Consider the following 18,899-nt stretch of genomic DNA (forward strand, 5'->3'; position numbering starts at 1 on the left):
TTTCCTGGCAAAACTTATAGAAAGGACAGTCTGCAGTCAACTCAACAACTGGCTAATTGAAAGTAATTGGCTAGACAAAGCAAAGAGGCGTTGCAAACCTTACGTAAACACGAACAGCAAACAAAACAGTGAGGTGGATGCGAGGAGGTTGGATGGCTTTTTGTTTTTTAGTGCTTCTGTCCCATTGTGGACATCACAAAGATTTTACAACATCAGAGATTTACCAGACCCCTGAGGCAGGCCCTTTGGGCCGAAACACGGCCATGTCGGGTCATCTTCTTTTAGCAGTAATTGGCTAGACCCATGTCAGTCTGGCTTCAGACCTGGGTATGGAACAGAAACAGTTCTTGTGTCCCTTCTTGATGATCTGCACAGAAACTGTGACGGGATCTGCCTCGATACTAATGTTGATCGATTTCTCGATAGCCTTCGATACTGTGGATCATAATATGATGCTTACAAGACTGGCAGAAATAGGTATCAGTGGCACAGTGTTTACTTGCTTCAAATCCTATTTGTCAGATAGACAACAATCAGTTCTGTTCAGCAACAGCACATCATTACCTTGGCCACTGGACTGTGGGGTGTCACAAGGATCCATTCTGTCTCCCATTTTATTTAATATCTACCAGAAGACTAGCTGGAGCTGCTTCGGTTAATGGACACAAAATTCCACATCTGTACTGTTGATGTGCAACTACTCATACCCATTGAACCAGATCTACCCACAGCTCTGAGTATTTATTTATTTATTTATTTATTTATTGCATTTGTATCCCACATTTTCCCACCTCTTTGCAGGCTCAATGTGGCTGTTATGACCTGGTAGTAGTGAGCCCCTGTGCCCCGACTGAGCACGGCTGAGATGGAGTGATGCTGTACTCGGTCAGGCAGCCAGACAAACCCCTAGCTTCACCTGGGAAGCGACCACCGTTCACCAAGAGTTGAGCCCTCAGCTGCAGGTGGCCACCAGGACTTCTGGAACCGGCGGGGTTGCACAGCCGCTGACCAGGATGGCAGGAAACAGACACAATCCAGCACCAGAACTCCAAATAGGCAAGAATAGACAAAAATCAGTCCAGGGTCAAGGCAGGCAGCCAACAAGCAAAATCCAAGAACTAGCCAAGGTCCTGTACACAGGAAATCAGGAACAGAAGATAGCCGGCAAACAGCACTCCGACAGCAACTCCTCAGAACAATTGAGGCCGAAGCAAAGAAGGCCTGGAGGCAGTGCTTTAAATAGTGAAGCAATCAGAGCAAACCAAACTCAGGTGCATCCAACATGGCAGCCCCCATAGGAGATCCTCCCACGACCAGATATGGAGTTCCTTCCTGTTCTCGTTTAGACAAGATGGCTGCCCCCTCCTGAGCTAGCCAAGATGGCTGCTGCTCTTGCTCCAAGCCGGATGACGGCTGCCAGACTTAGGAAACTGAAACAGACCCTCCTAAGACTGAACCTTGTCCCTTTTGGACAGAGGTGCGGAATGACTTAGCCGGGAGGAGCGTCGAACAGGTGAGGGACGTAACAGTGGCTTACAATACATCATGAATAGTGGAAACATTTAAGAAAATATATGTTTAGCATACAGAAGGATCTTGATAACATGATAATGATAAGACATATTAGTAGTTTAACAAGCATAAATTATAAGGCAGTTCTGGATATTTGTATAAGAGTTCATATTTGTTGATCTTTGTGGTATGCCTTGTTAAAGAGATGGGTTTTCAGTAGTTTGCGGAAGTTAGTTAGTTCATAGATCGTTTTTAAGTTGCGCGGCAGCACATTCCAGAATTGTGTGCTCAGGTAGGAAAAGGTTGATGCATGCATTAGTTTATATTTTAGACCTTTACAGTTGAGGAAATGAAGATTAAGGAATGTACGGGATGATTTTTTTGCATTCCTGGGTGGTAAGTCTATCAGGTCTGACATGTATGCTGGGGCGTCTCCGTGAATGATTTTGTGAACTAGGGTGCATATTTTGAACGCGATGCGTTCTTTGAGTGGGAGCCAGTGTAGCTTTTCTCGTAGGGATTTAGCACTTTCATATTTTGATTTTCCAAATATGAGTCTAGCTGCAGTATTCTGAGCTGTCTGAAGTTTCTTGATTATTTGCTCTTTGCAGCCAGCATAAAGTGCATTGCAGTAATCTAGATGACTAAGTACCATTGATTGTACCAGATTGCGGAAGACGGTCCTTGGGAAGAAAGGTCTTACTCTTTTTAATTTCCACATTGAGTGGAACATCTTCTTGGTTGTGTTTTTCGCGTGACTCTCAAGTGTTAGGTGTCGATCAATGGTGACTCCAAGAATTTTCAGGGTATCCGAAATTGGAAGATTCAATTTTGGTGTGTGAATGGTGGTGAATTTGTTTGTGTTGCATTGCGAGGTGAGTATTAGGCATTGGGTTTTTTCTGCATTGAGTTTCAGCTGAAATGCGTCCGCCCATGTGTGCATGATGTGTAGGCTTTGGTTGATGTCATTGGAAATTTCCTTTAAATTTTGTTTAAATGGGATGTAGATTGTTACATCGTCTGCGTATATGTATGGGTTAAGGTTTTGGTTTGATAGTAGTTTCGTCAAGAGTATCATCATTAAGTTGAATAAGGTCGGTGAGAGGGGGGGATCCTTGTGGAACTCCACATTCAGGTATCCATGTAGCTGATGTAATCGAATTAGATGTCACTTGGTATAATTGTGTGGTTAGGAATCCCTTGAACCAATTGAGAACGTTGCCTCCAGTTCTGAAGTACTCGAGGATATGTAGTAGTATTCCGTGATCAACCATGTCGAAGTAAACTTAACTGCCTGCCTAACCACAACTCAGAAATGGGCAAACAATAACAAACTTTGCCTGAACCCAATAAAACAGATTTGTTGGGTACCAAACACAAGTGGACAAATACCCAACTTCAAAATACCTTTTTGGAAGTACGAACTCCCCCCCCCCCCCCCCCCTTAAAATCACAGGTCAGGAATCCTGGGAGACTGCTAGACTCTTCACTCACTTTGATCCCACAGATTCAACCAACCTTCAAAAATTGTCTCAATCACCTATGGCAGCTACAAAATCTCTCTACATATATTGAAAAATCGAGTCTGACCTCAATGGTTCATGCCAAGATAACATCACGACTAGAATACTGTAATACCCTGTACACTGGCCAAACCAAAAAGAGTTTTATTGGTTTGTTTACATTCGAGTCGACAGCAGTACCGACTATTATTTTAGATAGTTTTTACATGCTTCAAGGTATATTCTCGTTCTAGATTTGAAAAAATAGAATACTAGAGGACATCCACCTTTGAAGACACCTGAGGCAGGCCTCTATGGACGAAACACGATTCGTGTCAAGTCTTTGGATGGTTTTAATAAAATATCAGTTTCTTTTTTTTATATCATCTAGCATTTTTTTTTTGGGTGTCACCTTCACTGTGTTGCTATTTCTGTGCTTTATGAGGGACTTTTTTTCTTCTGTTTTTTGTTGAAAGCTACACTGGCTACCAGTTCTTTACAGGGCTAAAATTAAAACTCTGATTTTCAAGGCCCTCAGACAAAATGTGCCAGACTACTTAAAGAATAAGTTAACCCTTTACACACCTTTAAGACCTGTAAGGTCCTCTCCACTATCTGTACCCTCATCAAAAGAAATTGTACGATGTAATACCCGCTAGCGAGCCTTCTCAGGAGTAGCCCCCACATTCTGGAATTTACTCCCAGGGGGGGGGGGGGGGGCTATGTGTACTTCGACTACCTACTACTTCAGGAAGCAGGTGAATGCCTGACTGTTCTTCCAGGCCTTTAATACATAGGGTGACTCATTCTGCACCTGGACTAGCTTGCTACATACTGTAACTTAGATCAGTTCTTTATCTCTTGCTTAACTATACAAAGAACTTGCCTTGATTTTAGCTAACCATCAAATTATCCCAACTGACTCTATACCACGCATCTTGTTCCCATCATATATCTGCTTTTGGTCTCTCATAAGTACATAAGTAATGCCACACTGGGAAAACACCAAGGGTACATCAAGCCCAGCATCCTGTCCATGACAGCGGCCAATCCAGGCCAAGGGCACCTGGCAAGCTTCCCAAACGTACAAACATTCTATACATGTTATTCCTGGAATTGTGAATTTTTCCCAAGTCCATTTAGTAGTGGTTTATGGACTTAACCCCTTTTTAAACTCTGCCAAGCTAACCGCCTTCACCACTTTCTCCGGCAACGAATTCCAGAGTTTAATTATGCGTTTGGGTGAAGAAAAAGTTTCTCCGATTTGTTTTAAATTTACTACACTGTAGTTTCATCGCATGCCCCCTAGTCCAAGTATTTTTGGAAAGCGTGAACAGACGCTTCACATCCACCTGTTCCACTCCACTCATTATTTTATATATCTCTATCATGTCTCCCCTCAACCGTCTCTTCTCCAAGCTGAAAAGCCCTAGCCTCCCTAGTCTTTCTTCATAGGGAAGTCATCCCATCCCCACTATCATTTAGTCGCCCTTCGCTGCACCTTTTCCAATTCTACAATATCTTTCTTGAGATGTGGTGACCAGAATTGAACACAATACTCAAGGTGCGGTCGCACCATGGAGCGATACAACGGCATTATAACATCCTCACACCTGTTTTCCATACCTTTCCTAATAATACCCAACATTCTATTCGCTTTCCTAGCCGCAGCAGCACACTGAGCAGAAGGTTTCAGTGTATTATCGACGACGACACCCAGATCCCTTTCTTGGTCCGTAACTCCTAACGTGGAACCTTGCATGACGTAGCTATAGTTCGGGTTCTTTTTTCCCACATGCATCACCTTGCACTTGCTCACATTAAATGTCATCTGCCATTTAGCCGCCCAGTCTCGTAAGGTCCTTCTGTAATTTTTCACAATCCTGTCGCGAGTTAACGACTTTGAATAACTTTGTGTCATCAGCAAATTTAATTACCTCGCTAGTTACTCCCATCTCTAAATCATTTATAAATATATTAAAAAGCAGCGGTCCTAGCACAGACCCCTGAGGAACCCCACTAACTACCCTTCTCCATTGTGAATACTGCCCATTTAACCCCACTCTCTGTTTCCTATCCTTCAACCAGTGTTTAATCCACAATAGGACATTTCCTCCTATCCCATGACCCTCCAATTTCCTCTGTGGCCTTTCATGAGGTACCTTGTCAAACGCCTTTTGAAAATCCAGATACACAATATCAACCGGCTCCCCTTTGTCCACATGTTTGGATTACTGACTCGGTCTCAGTAATCCATGTCCTTGGATGTGCTCTGTAATTTGGTTTTTGATAATAGCCTCTACCATTTTCCCCGGCACCAACGTCAGACTCACCAGTCTATAATTTCCCGGATCTCCCCTGGAACCTTTTTTTAAAAATCGGCGTTACATTGGCCACCCTCCAATCTTCCGGTACCACGCTGGATTTTAAGGATAAATTGCATATCACTAACAGTAGCTCCGCAAGCTCATTTTCAGTTCTATCAGTACTCTAGGATGAGTACCATCCGGTCCAGGAGATTTGCTACTCTTCAGTTTGCTGAACTGCCCCATTACGTCCTCCAGGTTTACCGTGAAGTCAGTAAATTTCTCCTACTCGTCCGCTTGAAATACCATTTCCGGCACCGGTATCCCACCCAAATCTTCCTCGGTGAAGATCAAAGCAAAGAATTAATTCAATCTGTCTGCTACGTCTTTATCTTCCTTGATCGCCTCTTTAACCCCTCGGTCATCCAGCGGCCGAACCGATTCTTTTGCCGGCCTCCTGCTTTTAATATACCGAAAAACTTTTTTGCCAAGTGATAAAGCCGTATTGTAGAAAATCTTCAGCATCATATCTTATGTTAGTTGAATGTTCTAATGCATGCTTATTAGGTGTATCATTAGTATTATGCTAACATTGTATTATATCTCTGTTATTTGAATTCCATTGCTGTTAAATGTATATATTTTTGATACTGTTTCACGGTAGTTCTATTAGGTTTCCATTTACTGTTTTCAAGTTTACCTCATTTATTGTATTTATGTTTATTCTTGGTTATTTTACCGTTGTTATACTGTTAACAAAATTGTATGTTAAACTGTGCCTGCTGTACACCACGTTGGGTGAATTTCTTCATAAAGGTGGGTAATAAATCCCAATAAATAAATAAATACGATGTATGAGATCTACCTGTACCAGAGATGATTTTCAAGGGTGACAATGTGGAGGAACCAAAAGAAATCTCAGTGAACTTGGAAGGTGTACTGAGCCAAATTGATAAATTAAAGAGTAGTAAATCACCTGGACTGGATGGTATACACCCTAGGGTACTGAAAGAACTGAAATATGAAATTACAGCGATACTGTACCTTGAGAGCTTTGTGCCAATTGCCTGTCATTCTGTTTAGGTTTTAGGTAATGATTTATTTTGAAGTACGGGAAGAAAGACAAAACCTAATAATCACATAAAAAGATATAATATATAGATTTAGGTAGGAGTGTTTTTTGTCAGTGATTATAATAGTCACTAGTGGGATCCACCTATTTATTTGGTGTTGATAATCAATATCATGTCGCAGTGACAAATGAGATTCCCCCCCCCCCCCCACCCCTTTTTATAATAGTTTGTGAGTGAATGTGGTGTCTACTGTTTGTTGGGCTTTATACTCTATGGCATTAGTGGTGATAAATTGCCTGGGAATTGGGAAGTCCTGGATGCTTCCTTAATTACAGCCAATTCCTTCTTGAGTTTGTTGATGTCATCTTTCATAGCTGATATTTGGAGACAGATGGGGCAAGCACTAAGGTTCCAGATGATTTGTCTTGGGACTAAGGCACAACATATATTGCATAAAATGAAAGACAAGTTGTTGCTATGATTAACAAGTGTGAGGTGCACTATATTAAGGGATATTAATGAGCAGGATTGTCCAAGAGATGGTTTATTGAAGATAATTGTGACTTGGTTTTTCCTTTATAGGGAGGGCTAGCATAGGGGTGGGTGGAGAGGGATGGAAATGGAGGGACCACAAGTCAGCAGGGGTACATCTAGTAGTGCTATAGAAATAAGTAGTAGTAGTAGGGGACAGAAATATAGCAAATTATAGGAGCTAGCAGCTCTGCAAGTCAGAGGAAAGGAAGCTTTTTTTTTTTTAAGATCTTTTTTCTTCTGTATAGGATAGGTGAAGGTAAAGTCAGCAGATTTTCCAGGAAGAAATTAAGAGAGGGACACACGAGAGCAGTTTAGAATCTGTGTATCAAACCAAACACCGAAACCTGAAAATATAAATTCAGAAAAGCTTAGCTTTCAGGAATGCAGTGCTCCAAAACATAAAGTGTGTGCTTCTTAGGAATTCCCAACTCTCCAAGGAAGCAGCCTCTCCCTTAAAGACATAGATTCTACTAAGCACCAGGTACAATGGGAGCTAAGGTAGATGAAGTCATGGACCTCATTAAGAAATACTCTGATACCATCAAGTCCCTCTCTTAGTAGCCTCCTTCTGCGACCACCTCAACTCAGAGATTTTTGGCTGGACATCGGAGGAGCACCTAATGCTCTTGTAGGCATAGATTCACTCCTTCTATCCACCCCATCCAACAGGCCCAGCCTCAGCACTCCCAGCCTTGGCAGCAGTGCACCCTGGAGCCCCAGCCCTCTCCCCAGTTAAAGGAAGGGGCGAGCTTTTGACTGGCTTCAAGAGAACATAGCCACCATCCAAGTAGCTGCTCCAGATGACCTGCTGAATGTTTTCTAAGAAATTTTGCCCTTGTAACCTCCAACCGATATGTTCTCCAAATTGTCTGCCACGGTTATGCACTCCATTGGTGAAAATGTCCTCCAAATTGCCCACCAAGAGCATCTTATTTCAGCTGTCTGCACAAGGAAATAGTTACAGAGGAACACTCCACCCTTCTGAAGGCCATTGTGGTTGAGCCTGTTCCACCAGGGCAAAAAGGGAAAGGATTCTATTCCAGGTACTTCCTTGTGCCCAAGAAAATGGGGGATCTCGTTCCATCCTAAACCTGAGCAGCCTGAGCAATATCTGGTCAGGGAAAAGTTCAGGATGGCTTTCCTAGACACCCTTCTCCCCATGATTCAGGAGAACAATTGGCTGTTATCTCTGTACTTGAATGATGCCTGTACCCATGTTCAGATACTTTCCAGTCACAGTAAGTTTCTTTGATTTCACATGGGAAAATGCCACTTCCAGTACCACATACTACCCTTTGGCAGGAAAGTATGGGACAAGCATTCAGGGTCTCCTAGGGAGAGGAAGAGATAGCAGACAGTATGGATGGGCAGACTGGATAGGCCATATGGGCTTTATCTACCATCATTTTCTATGTAAGTAGTTACCATCTTTCTCAGAGGACAAGCAGGCCATTAATTCTCACAACTGGGTATTGCAGTGCTGTGTTACCCAGTCCGGAGCTTATAACAAGCTTAACAGAGCTTTGTGAAGTGTGAGACATGCTCCACTGCACATGCTTGGGTGCCTGCCCGCTCGCCACAAAGGCACGGTTGCCGCAGTTTTCTACTGAGGTGAGGAGAGGTTACGTTTGTGCTTTCTCTTCACTCCCGGTCTGGAAGAGCTTCATTTTTGGTACCTTTTTGGCTTTGTCATGATTTTTTCGCTGTGCCTGTTCTGGGCTTCAGTCCCTTCTCTGCCCTTTTGTTTTCAGGCACCATCACGTCTTTTGATTTGGTAGCAGTGGCTTTAAGTGCTGTACCCGGTGCAATGGGACAATCTCACCCAATCTTGGTGTCTTCAGTGCTTAGGGCCCGACCATAGCCCTGCCAACTATGTCCTTTGTCTTCGGATGAAGAAGAGGACTCGGGCATCTCTGAGACCTGATGGAAGGAGGATAACCAGTGGGACACTGTCATACCGGGGTACAAATTATATCGTAGTGATAGGGTGGATTGCATTGGTGGAGGGGTAGCATTGTATATTAAGGAGAGCCTTGAATAGATTGAAAATTCTGCAGGAAACAAAACAACATCTTGGAATCACTATGGGTTGAAATTCCATGTGTAAAGGGGGAAAGGATAGTGATAGGAGTGTACTAGCATCCGCCTGGCCAGGATGAACAGATGGATGCAGAAATATTAAAGGAAATTAGGGACGCAAACAAACTGAGCAACACAATAATAATGGATGATTTCAATTACCCTGATATTGACTGGGTAAATGTAACATCAGGGCACGCTAGGGAGGTAAAATTCCTTGATGAAATCAAGGACTGCTTTATGGAGCAGCTGGTACAGGAGCCAATGAGAGAAGGAAAAATTATAGACCTAGTCCTTAGTGGAGTGCATGATCTGATGCGGGAGGTAATGGTGTTGGGGCCGCTTGATAACAGTGATCATAATATGGTTGGATTTGATATTAGCTTTGAAGTAAGTATACATAGGAAATCAAATATGTTAGTGTTTAAGTTTAAAAAAGGAGACTATGATAAAATGAGAAGAACGGTGAAAAAAAAACTTAGAGGAGTGGCTACGAGGGTCAAAAATTTACATCAGGCGTGGGTGCTGTTCAAAAACACCATCCTGGAAGCCCAGGCCAAATATATTCCACGTATTAAAAAAGGAGGACAGAAGACCAAACGACAGCTGGCATGGTTAAAAAGTGAGGTGAAGGAATCTATTAGAAAATCCTTCAGAAAATGGAAGAAGGAACCAACTGAAAATAATAAGAAACGGCATAAGGAATGTCAAGTCAAACGCAAAGCGCTGATAAGGAAGGCTAAGAGGGACTTCGAAAAAAAGATTGCGTTGGAAGCAAAAACACATAGTAAAAATTTTTTTTAGGTATATTAAAAGCAGGAAGCCGGCAAAAGAATTGGTTGGACCGCTAGATGACCTCATCAACTTATACAGGGGCATCAACACCTCCTTTCTTCTGCTGGTCACACCTCTCTCTATACAGCCTAGCAACCTTCTAGCTACGGCCACTGCCTTGTCACACTGTTTCGTCGCCTTCAGATCCTCAGATACTATCACCCCAAGATCCCTCTCCCCGTCCGTACATATCAGACTCTCACCGCCTAACACATATGTCTCCCATGGATTTCTACTCCCTAAGAGCATCACTTTGCATTTGTTCACATTGATTTCATTGAAGCCATGCTCGATATGCAGAAGGTTTGAGCCTTTCTCCCAGGACAGAGAGCAGACATTCTAGCCGCTCTAGCTTCTCAGGTTCGAGTCACTCAGCAGATCACGGCTCCGCAGATGTTGAGGCTGTTATGCCGCATGGCTTCTACAGTTTGTGACTCCCATGACATCCCTTCACATGAGATCAGCGCAATTGACTCTAGCCTCCCAGTGAAGCCAAGCTATGGGAGATCTAGAAGATGTCATCCGAGTTTCACCAGAACTTGTTTGTTGTGGTGGACCATTCAATCCAATTTGACTTTGGGACGATCACTCCAGATTCCTGTCTCAGAAGGTTCTGATGACAGATGCATCTCTCGGGTTGGGGAGCTCATGTAGACAGGCTTCACACTCAAGGAGCCTGGTCCGTCCAGGAAACAGGCCTTCAGCTCATCCTTCTGGAGCTCTGGTCTGGAACGTTCTAAAGACTTTCAGAGATTGGCTGTCTCACCAAATTGTGCTCATTCAAATGGACAGCCAGGTTGCAATGTATTACACCAAGAGGTTGGAGAGCACTGGATCACGCCTTCAGTGTCAGTAGGCCGTCCGGATGTGGCACTGGGCTCGCTGGCAAGGTGTGTTCCTTTGGGCCACTTATCTGGTAGGCAAAAACAACAGTTTGCAATCACACGAGTGGTCTTTCAGCATGGGTGTTACCTGCAAGATATTCCGAGCGTGATGCACCCCCTCGGTGGATCTCTTTGCCACTCATCTGAATCGCAAGGTCCCTCAGTGCCGTTCTAGACTTCAGACTCACGACAGACTAGAATCAGATGTCTTCTGAATGCGTATCCTCCCATACCTTTTGTGGGGAAGACTTTGCTGAAACTCAAGCAAGACCACGGGACCATGATCTTAATTGCACCTTACCGGCCATGGCAGATCTGGTTCCCTCTTCCTCTGGAGTTATCTTTCAAAGAACTGTGGGGATTGGAGTGTTTTCCAACCCTCATCATGCAGAACAAGGGATCTCTCCTGCATCCCAACCTTCAGTCTCTGGTCCTCACAGCCTGGATGTTGAGAGCCTAGAATTTGCTTCCTTGGGTCTGTTGGAGGGTGTCTCCAAGGTCTTGCTGGCTTCCAGGAAAGGTTCCACTAAGAGGTGTTGTTCTTTCAAAATGGAGAAAGTTTGCCCTCTGGTGTGAGGGTAAGACCCTACATCCTGTGTCCTGCTGAACACAGACCCTGCTTGAATACCTTCTACACCTCTCCGAGTCTGGTCTCAAGACTAACTCCATAAAGGTTCACCTCGGTGCAATTAGTACTTATCACCATGTAGAGGGAAAGGCCATCTCTGGACAGCCTCTAGTTGTTAGCTTCATGACACGTTTGCTTTTGTCAAAGCCCGCTGTCAAGACCTCTGTCTGTGTCATAGAACCTCAATGTCATTCTTACCCTGCTGATAAAAGCTCCTTTTCAGCCATTGACTTTCTGCCATATGAGTTCTTGACCTGGAAATTTATTTTCTTGGTGGCTGTTACTTCAGCTCATAGAGTCAGCGAGCTTCAGGTTCTAATAGTGGATGCATCTTATACTAAGTTCATCACAACAGAATAGTCCTCTGCACGCACCCTAAGGTCATGTTGGAGTTTCATCTGAACCAGTCGATTGTCTTGCCAACATTCTTTCCCCAACCTCAAGTCCATCCTGGCGAGAGCACCTTATACACCTTGGACCGCAAGCGAGCATTGGCCTATTACGTAGAGCAGACAAGACCCCACAGACAGTCTGCCCAACTTCTTTGTTTCTTTTGATCCCAACAGGTTGGGGGTCGACATCGGGAAATGCACAATCTCTAATTGGCTGGCAGATTACATTTCTTTCACTTATTATTTTACTTATTTATTTTATTGGATTTTGCTCACACCTTGTTCAGTAGTAGCTCAAGGTGAGTTACATGCAGGCACACTGGTATCTCTCTGTCCCTGAGGCAATGGAGGGTTAAATGACATGCACAAGATCACTTATGCCCAGGCTGGGCTGACTCTGTGGAGGGTCATGTCAAGGCTCACAGTGTCAGAGCCATGGCTGCATCGGTAGCCCACTTGCGGTCAGCCTTCTTTGAAGAAATTTGCAAGGCTGCGATGTGGTCTTCAGTCTACACATTCACATCTCATTACTGCCTTGAGCAGGATACTCGACACACAGTCAGTTTGGGAGACAGTGCTGCAAAATCTGTTTGGGGTCTAGAATCCAACTCCACCCCCCTAGGCCAGTTTTATTCTGTTCCACGCTGCACTCTCGTCCAGTTTGTGTATAGTTTCAGGTTTAATCTAAGTTGTGTCCTCGCCATTGTGAGGCCCAGTTGACCAGTGTTTGTTGTTTTTGTTGAGCCTGAATGCTAGAGATATCCCAGTTGTGAGAATAATGGCCTGCTTGTCCTTGGAGAAAGTGAAGATACTTTACCTGTAGCAGGTATTCTTCGAGGACAGCAGGCCTTGTATTCTCACAAACCCTCCCACCTCCCTTAGGAGTTGTGTCCTCGTTTTTCTTTTTTATGCTGTAGTATTTAACTACGGTAATTGTGCGTTTGCGGTGGGCAGAAAGGCACTCGCGCACGCACGATGGAGTGTGTCTCTTGCACGGTCCAAAGCTCTAATAAGCTTGTTACAAGCTCTAGACCAGGCAACGTGGTGCTGCGTTACCTGGTTGTGAAAATATAAGGCCTGCTGTCCTTGGAGAATACGTGCTACAGGTAAGTACCTTCACTTTCACAGATAACTCACAGAAGTGGTTCTTTATGTTATCTAAAACTGATTTCTGGCAGCCTCTGTATCAGTTAGGAATTTTCCCAAAATACATAGTGGACTTAGTTATATATAATTCCTAGTGTGTAAATAAAAACAGACATTTCTGGTGTAGTAGCTTCTCTTAATTGAGAGAGATGTGTGAGCAGAACGTGAAATATATTTTCTGGTTGTAGAAGTAGAAAAACATGTTCTAAATGTAAAGCTGTATGGATTGCAGACAAAGGTAAACAAACCTATGTGTAGACTTCCTTAGCCTTAACATTTATTCACCTGGCAAAAATACTAATTACACTATTAGGTTTTCAACAGCATTGTTCAGATTTGGGGTCATTTTCAAATAAATGCCTTCAAAACAGTCAATTATATGTATTTATTAGGATTTATTTACCATCTTTTTGAAGTAATTCACTTAAGGCACGATGTACAGTAAGAATAAATCAAACATGAGCAATAGACAATTACAGCAGTAAAAATATTCAAATAACAATACAAAGTATGGCTTAGTATTCTACTTACAATATCAACACAATACATAATAAAACATTTTAATTGACAGTGCAGGGTATATTTAGTACATAGTGCTGCCTAGGTCCATAGAAATGATAAGAACATAAGCGTTGCCATACTGGTACAGAACGAAGGTCCATCAAGCCCAACATCCTGTTTCCAACAGTGGCCAATCCAGGTTAGAAGTACCTGGCAAGATCCTAAAACAGTGCAATACATTTTATGCTGCTTATCCTAGAAATAAGCAGTGTATAATTAATACCAAATATTACTGTTTACTCTGATAGAAAAGGAGGCTTGAGAGTTTCATTAGCAGATAAAGGAGAATAATTCCAACAGAAGAGGTAAACTTTTTTTATTGAGAGCTGTGCCTCCTGGATAGAAGCTAACCTTTTTGTCCAGATTGATGGTTTCAAGTCACTGAAAGCAATTATCCATCAGGGCAGTCTAAAGCTGTGTAAAAATGGAGAGTTTTTTCTTTACAATTTTATAGTGAGCAAACTTCCAAAAATTGACCTAAATCTGGATCAGATTTTGAGGTGGTTTATTTATTAAGGTTGAGCTTTCAATGTTTAAGGATCCTGTCCAGAGTCTGGTAGCCACTAAGAACTTGAGGGTATTTTATTCCAGCCATGAGTAGCTCTAACCATCATTGGCATCTTGGACTTTTGAGGCATCTCACTGCCTACGAATGGTTAGTCTCTCAGTGACTTTAAACGTTAAGCATTGCTTGCTGTGCTGAATGCTTTTAGTTTTCTTGTTTAGATCCATTTAGCACTGGTTCACATAGATAAAGCTGTTTCCCTGCTAACAACTTGCTGAGCATTATTGATTGCCTTTATTTCAGGATATTGACATTAAGAAAGTAAATGGAGTTCCTCAGTATGCATTCCTACAGTACTGTGATATTGCTAGTGTCTGCAAAGCTATTAAGAAGATGGATGGAGAATACCTTGGGAATAACAGACTGAAGGTAAAGATATGATTGGTTATGTTGTAAGTTAACTAACCATTTGATATGTAATATTTGTATCCTAAAATAAGTGTACATTTTATCTCAAGAGTAAAGGATAATGCTGTAGAATCAAACTACTATGATTTTAAGGCTGTAAAATGTATATTGAAAGATGAATTAATAGTTGTATAATTCTCATTATTTTACACATAATAGCCCCCAAAACACACAGAATCTAAGCTGCAGCATAAGAAACTTTACTGCTTAAGCTGCCTGCATGGTACTAATACATTTGAATATAATGGCAGGGAGATGTTTGGTGGGAATAATGGGAGAAGAGTTTGAATGGGTAGTGATGAACAAGGTGAAATATTTCACAGAATTGCAAAAAAACCCAAAAGATTTCAAGAAGGAAGGCGAAGAAAAGAAAAAACCCCAATAGGTATAGAAGAACTAAATGGGAAAATTTATATATAATGAAATAAAAGTAGAATGAAAACAAATCATCCAGGTGAATATAACAAAGGTTTGGAATGGAGAACATTTTACAGTGGATATAGCTGATATGGCCCAAAGCTAACAAGATCACACAACAAATGAAAAATTGAATTGTGAGCTAGTGTATACAAGTTTCACAGATTATGCTTTTACCATGAAGCTTTCATATAAGCCTTTATGATGAATTTCTGTGGACATTGGCATGGATACTGTCAGACAGTGACCATTACCATGCTATCATAAACCACTATTTTACAGGCAGAGACAGAAAACACTTGAGAGGAGGATTGGCTGTCTATACCTCAGCTGCAAATTTTTCCAGGGTATAAAACACTGTTCAGATGTGATTTTCAGTGGACTTGATTACACTCTGATAGATGGACCCTAGTCAGTTGCCTCTAGTTTATAAATACAAGAATATACATAAAAGTAATAACTTCTGAAACTGCAGTAGTCTAATGGAAGTAGTACTGAACAGAAAAATCAATGGCAGAGCTCGATATATGGACTCTCTACCTTTAACCATATTAAAATTGACCCTGTACAGATATACTGTATGTATTGTCACCTCTCATTCATCCTGCTTTATAAATAGGTGTCAGAATCTGGTGCTGTGGTCATGATATTCACTGAAATCGTTTCAGAAATAATTTGGTTTACATAGGTTTTTGTTCTTTGAAACTTGCTCTGTGAATTCTCAAAATGGATCTTGACAAGATGTAACATGATGAGAATTTTAAAGTGAAAAATAGCTAGTCTTGAAATGTGAGATGTCTGATATGCATGAAAGAGCTCTGTAGCATTCTAATACATTTTGTGTTTATTTCTAATTTCTACTCTGAAATTCAGTGTGCACCACATGAAGAATTATGGTGCATACTGATGAAATTTCTGTTGCTTGTTTTTAGCTTGGGTTTGGAAAGAGCATGCCCACCAACTGTGTGTGGTTAGATGGACTCTCTGCTAATATCACAGACCAGTATTTAACACGTCATTTCTGCCGCTATGGACCTGTGGTAAAGGTAGGTGAGAAGTTGCTTTTCTTTTCTTTTCTCCCTCTTTTTTTATTTTATTTTAACATTTAACGTAAATTATGTTCCTTTTCCTGGATCCTGCCCTTTTCAAGTATTATATCTACGATCAGATCTGGTTCATTTTGTATATTTTTATGAAGTTGTTTTATTCAGTCCAAATGGGGAAATACCCCTCTACATTTTAAAATTTGAATAACGCATAGAATTTGTGTCAGTATATACTGCTATATATAAACATATGGATAAATTCAAAGTATCCAGGTCTGGCTGTATCTGTATCTATGCCCAGTGAAGATGTACACACAGCAGGCATACTCTGCATCATCTTTTGTAACACTTCCCTGAGTGAGGTTATCACTGTGGTGTTCATTGTACTTTTAGAATGGTCCTTGAAGGGAATTTGAAAACTGTATGAAGTAGTCCTCACAGGCTTCAAAGTATCTGAAATTGTTGGGTCTTAATGTTAGTGTTTGTTTTGTTCTTTAATCGAAAGTGCAATTGTTTTAAAAAGCTATTTGTAGTTGTACTTGCTGTCATGCTCAGGACTCCGCTTCATTCCTCTCATTTGATTGGGAGCTTACCTGGCAGTGACTTTAAGTAATTACTGTTTTAATAAGTGGAGCCTTTACCTAAAAGATATGTATATATATTTTCCTTCTCAATGGCTGTAGTTAACCAAAATTAGAACTACCTTGCTGCTATTTGTAGATTTCTTCCCAGGCATAATCCCATGGCTGCAAGGTGCCCTGAATTGCACCAAAACATTAGAAAAATGATGCAAAACTTGAGGCAGACAAAAGAAGATTGTACTTAACTGCACTGAAATTCATTGCATTCTGTATTATCGAACAACAGAAAAAAATGTAGCAAAACACAACAATTGCAGCTATGTTGGAACTGTAAAGACTACATGGGAAAGACCTTAGTTTATGTAACTTCTTCCATTTAATAGAAGGGGAAGGGCTAAGGGAAGTTAAGTTTGGGGAAAGTTGACTGCAACAGTTCAGTAAAGAGTGTGCAATGTGCATCATACATATAATTAAACATTTCTGCTGTTCAGGTGGTACTACTATTTGTACCTAAAATTCAGCTGTCTTACCAGTAACAATAATACAAAAAAAAAAAAAAAAAAACCTTCTCCAAAGTTTGTACTTTCTGTTTCGTTAAACAAACCTTTCCACTACAACATGTCTTAAAAGAGAGCCTAAAATAAACCTAGTTCTAAAAATAAAAACTGTTTTTGTACAGAGGATTGATGACTTATTTGTTGGGATGAATTTTTAAATCTTAGCTTTATTGATAACCAATGCCTGGACCTGTCTCACTACACGGGATAAGAGGCAGCCAGTAATAATTCAGCCATCATTAGAGCAAACCGAAATCCAGGCTAGGATCTCCTTAACCCACTCCCGAGTGGATAAGGCTCTTATTTGTTCCTTTTTTTTTTTTTTTTGACAGGTGGTGTTTGATCGCTTAAAAGGCATGGCCCTGGTTCTCTACAATGAAATTGAATATGCACAAGCAGCTGTAAAAGAGACCAAGGGGAGGAAGATTGATGGGAATAAAATTAAGGTGTGCAGAACCACCTTAAGAAAACAAATTAAAAAGATAATCAGCTAATTTTTACTCTTAGCCTTTTACGATCTCATAACATTAAAAAAAAAATCCAAATGTTTTTAGTCTTAGAGCCTTCTCCTCCCGCCAACTTATGAGATCTATTTTTCTTTGTTTGTTCTTAATCAAAACTAAGTCTATAAGCTTTTTGATGTGGCAATCTTCATATTAAGTTCTGTTGTTACTGGTAAGCAGTTACACAGCTTATATCAAGGTAATGCAGGAGTTCAAATTCTGAATTACCTGATTCTTTAACAAAATAGGGTAAGAACCACTTCAGCTTTAATGGAACATAATCTGTTCATCCAGTAACTTATAGCGTCAGACAGATAGGAGGAGTAGGCATACAATATTCTCACACCAGATGGTGGTTCACTTTACAAAGTAACTGGTTTCTGAACCGAAGTTGGACATTTCAAACTTTGCTGTACTGACTGCTGGGCTAGTAGAGGGGGGAGGTGGGTACAGCAAGGAATAATGAGGCTTCTGAGTAAACTGAGGAGCATTTGAGGAGGCACTGTTATTTCCCTTAAATATCTGAACTTTTTGACTATAGTTTTTATATTCTGTTCTATTATACACTGATTTTGTGACATGAAAGTGAAGCTTGATGCTTCAGCAGACTGAGTGTTTGTATGTGTACATGTGTGTATATATACTGAGAGGGAAGGTTTATATCACAGGGGAAGTGTTGAGTAAATATATGGAAGTGGGGTTGGGATATTAGGATTTGGAGGGAAACATTCCTTATTTAAAAATAAAAACCCCAAAAAACAAAGCTTTATATTGATGGTGGTAGGTAGCAGTAGTATTCTTGGTCCACATACAAGATGAAATCAGAGACACCAATGGTCTTTTCAAACATGCATATGTGTTCCTTGCAGTTGTCTAGGCTTCATTTCGATATAGATCCTGCTTTCTCAAGCTTGGCTGCCATTTGGAGTATCTGTAGGACCTAGGGAAGAAAAAAAGTAGTTATCCCCTTAGGTTTCTCAGCATATTCTTTGTTTCCAAAATATGCTTTTAAAAAAATTTAACTTCATATTTCATCAAGAAGGGAAGTTATTAGGTAGGTAATTTTACAGTAGGATTTTATTTTTAAAGAGGGAAATGGTGGTTTTTGTAACTGCATTCAAAGCGGTTTACATAGTATATACAGGTACTTATTTGTACCTGGGGTAGTAGAGGGTTAAGGGACTTGGCCAGAGTCACAAGGAGCTGCAGTGGGAATTGAACCCAGGATCAAAATCCACTGCACCAACCACTAGGCTACTCCTCCAGGTTTCCATGTCTGAGGTGACAGATGTGTGACAAATAGTTGGGACCATATGTCCTTTTATCCAAGACATGGAACATAGCGTTATATTTGTTTTGTCTTAAAAGTTT

General features: G+C 41.2%; 1 protein-coding gene across 1 annotated transcript in view; it reads left to right on the forward strand.

Annotated features, from left to right (window-relative positions):
- SPEN (spen family transcriptional repressor) overlaps positions 1 to 18,899 on the forward strand; it is a 210,987-nt gene that overhangs the window by 143,690 nt on the left and 48,398 nt on the right. Inside the window, exons 7-9 of the mRNA XM_030186169.1 lie at positions 14,260 to 14,385; positions 15,774 to 15,887; positions 17,358 to 17,471. Coding sequence (XP_030042029.1) covers positions 14,260 to 14,385; positions 15,774 to 15,887; positions 17,358 to 17,471 — 354 coding nt within the window. The remainder of the gene's footprint in view (positions 1 to 14,259; positions 14,386 to 15,773; positions 15,888 to 17,357; positions 17,472 to 18,899) is intronic.

This window comes from Microcaecilia unicolor, chromosome 13 (genome assembly GCF_901765095.1).
Source record: "Microcaecilia unicolor chromosome 13, aMicUni1.1, whole genome shotgun sequence".
NCBI classification, from domain to species: Eukaryota; Metazoa; Chordata; class Amphibia; order Gymnophiona; family Siphonopidae; genus Microcaecilia; species Microcaecilia unicolor.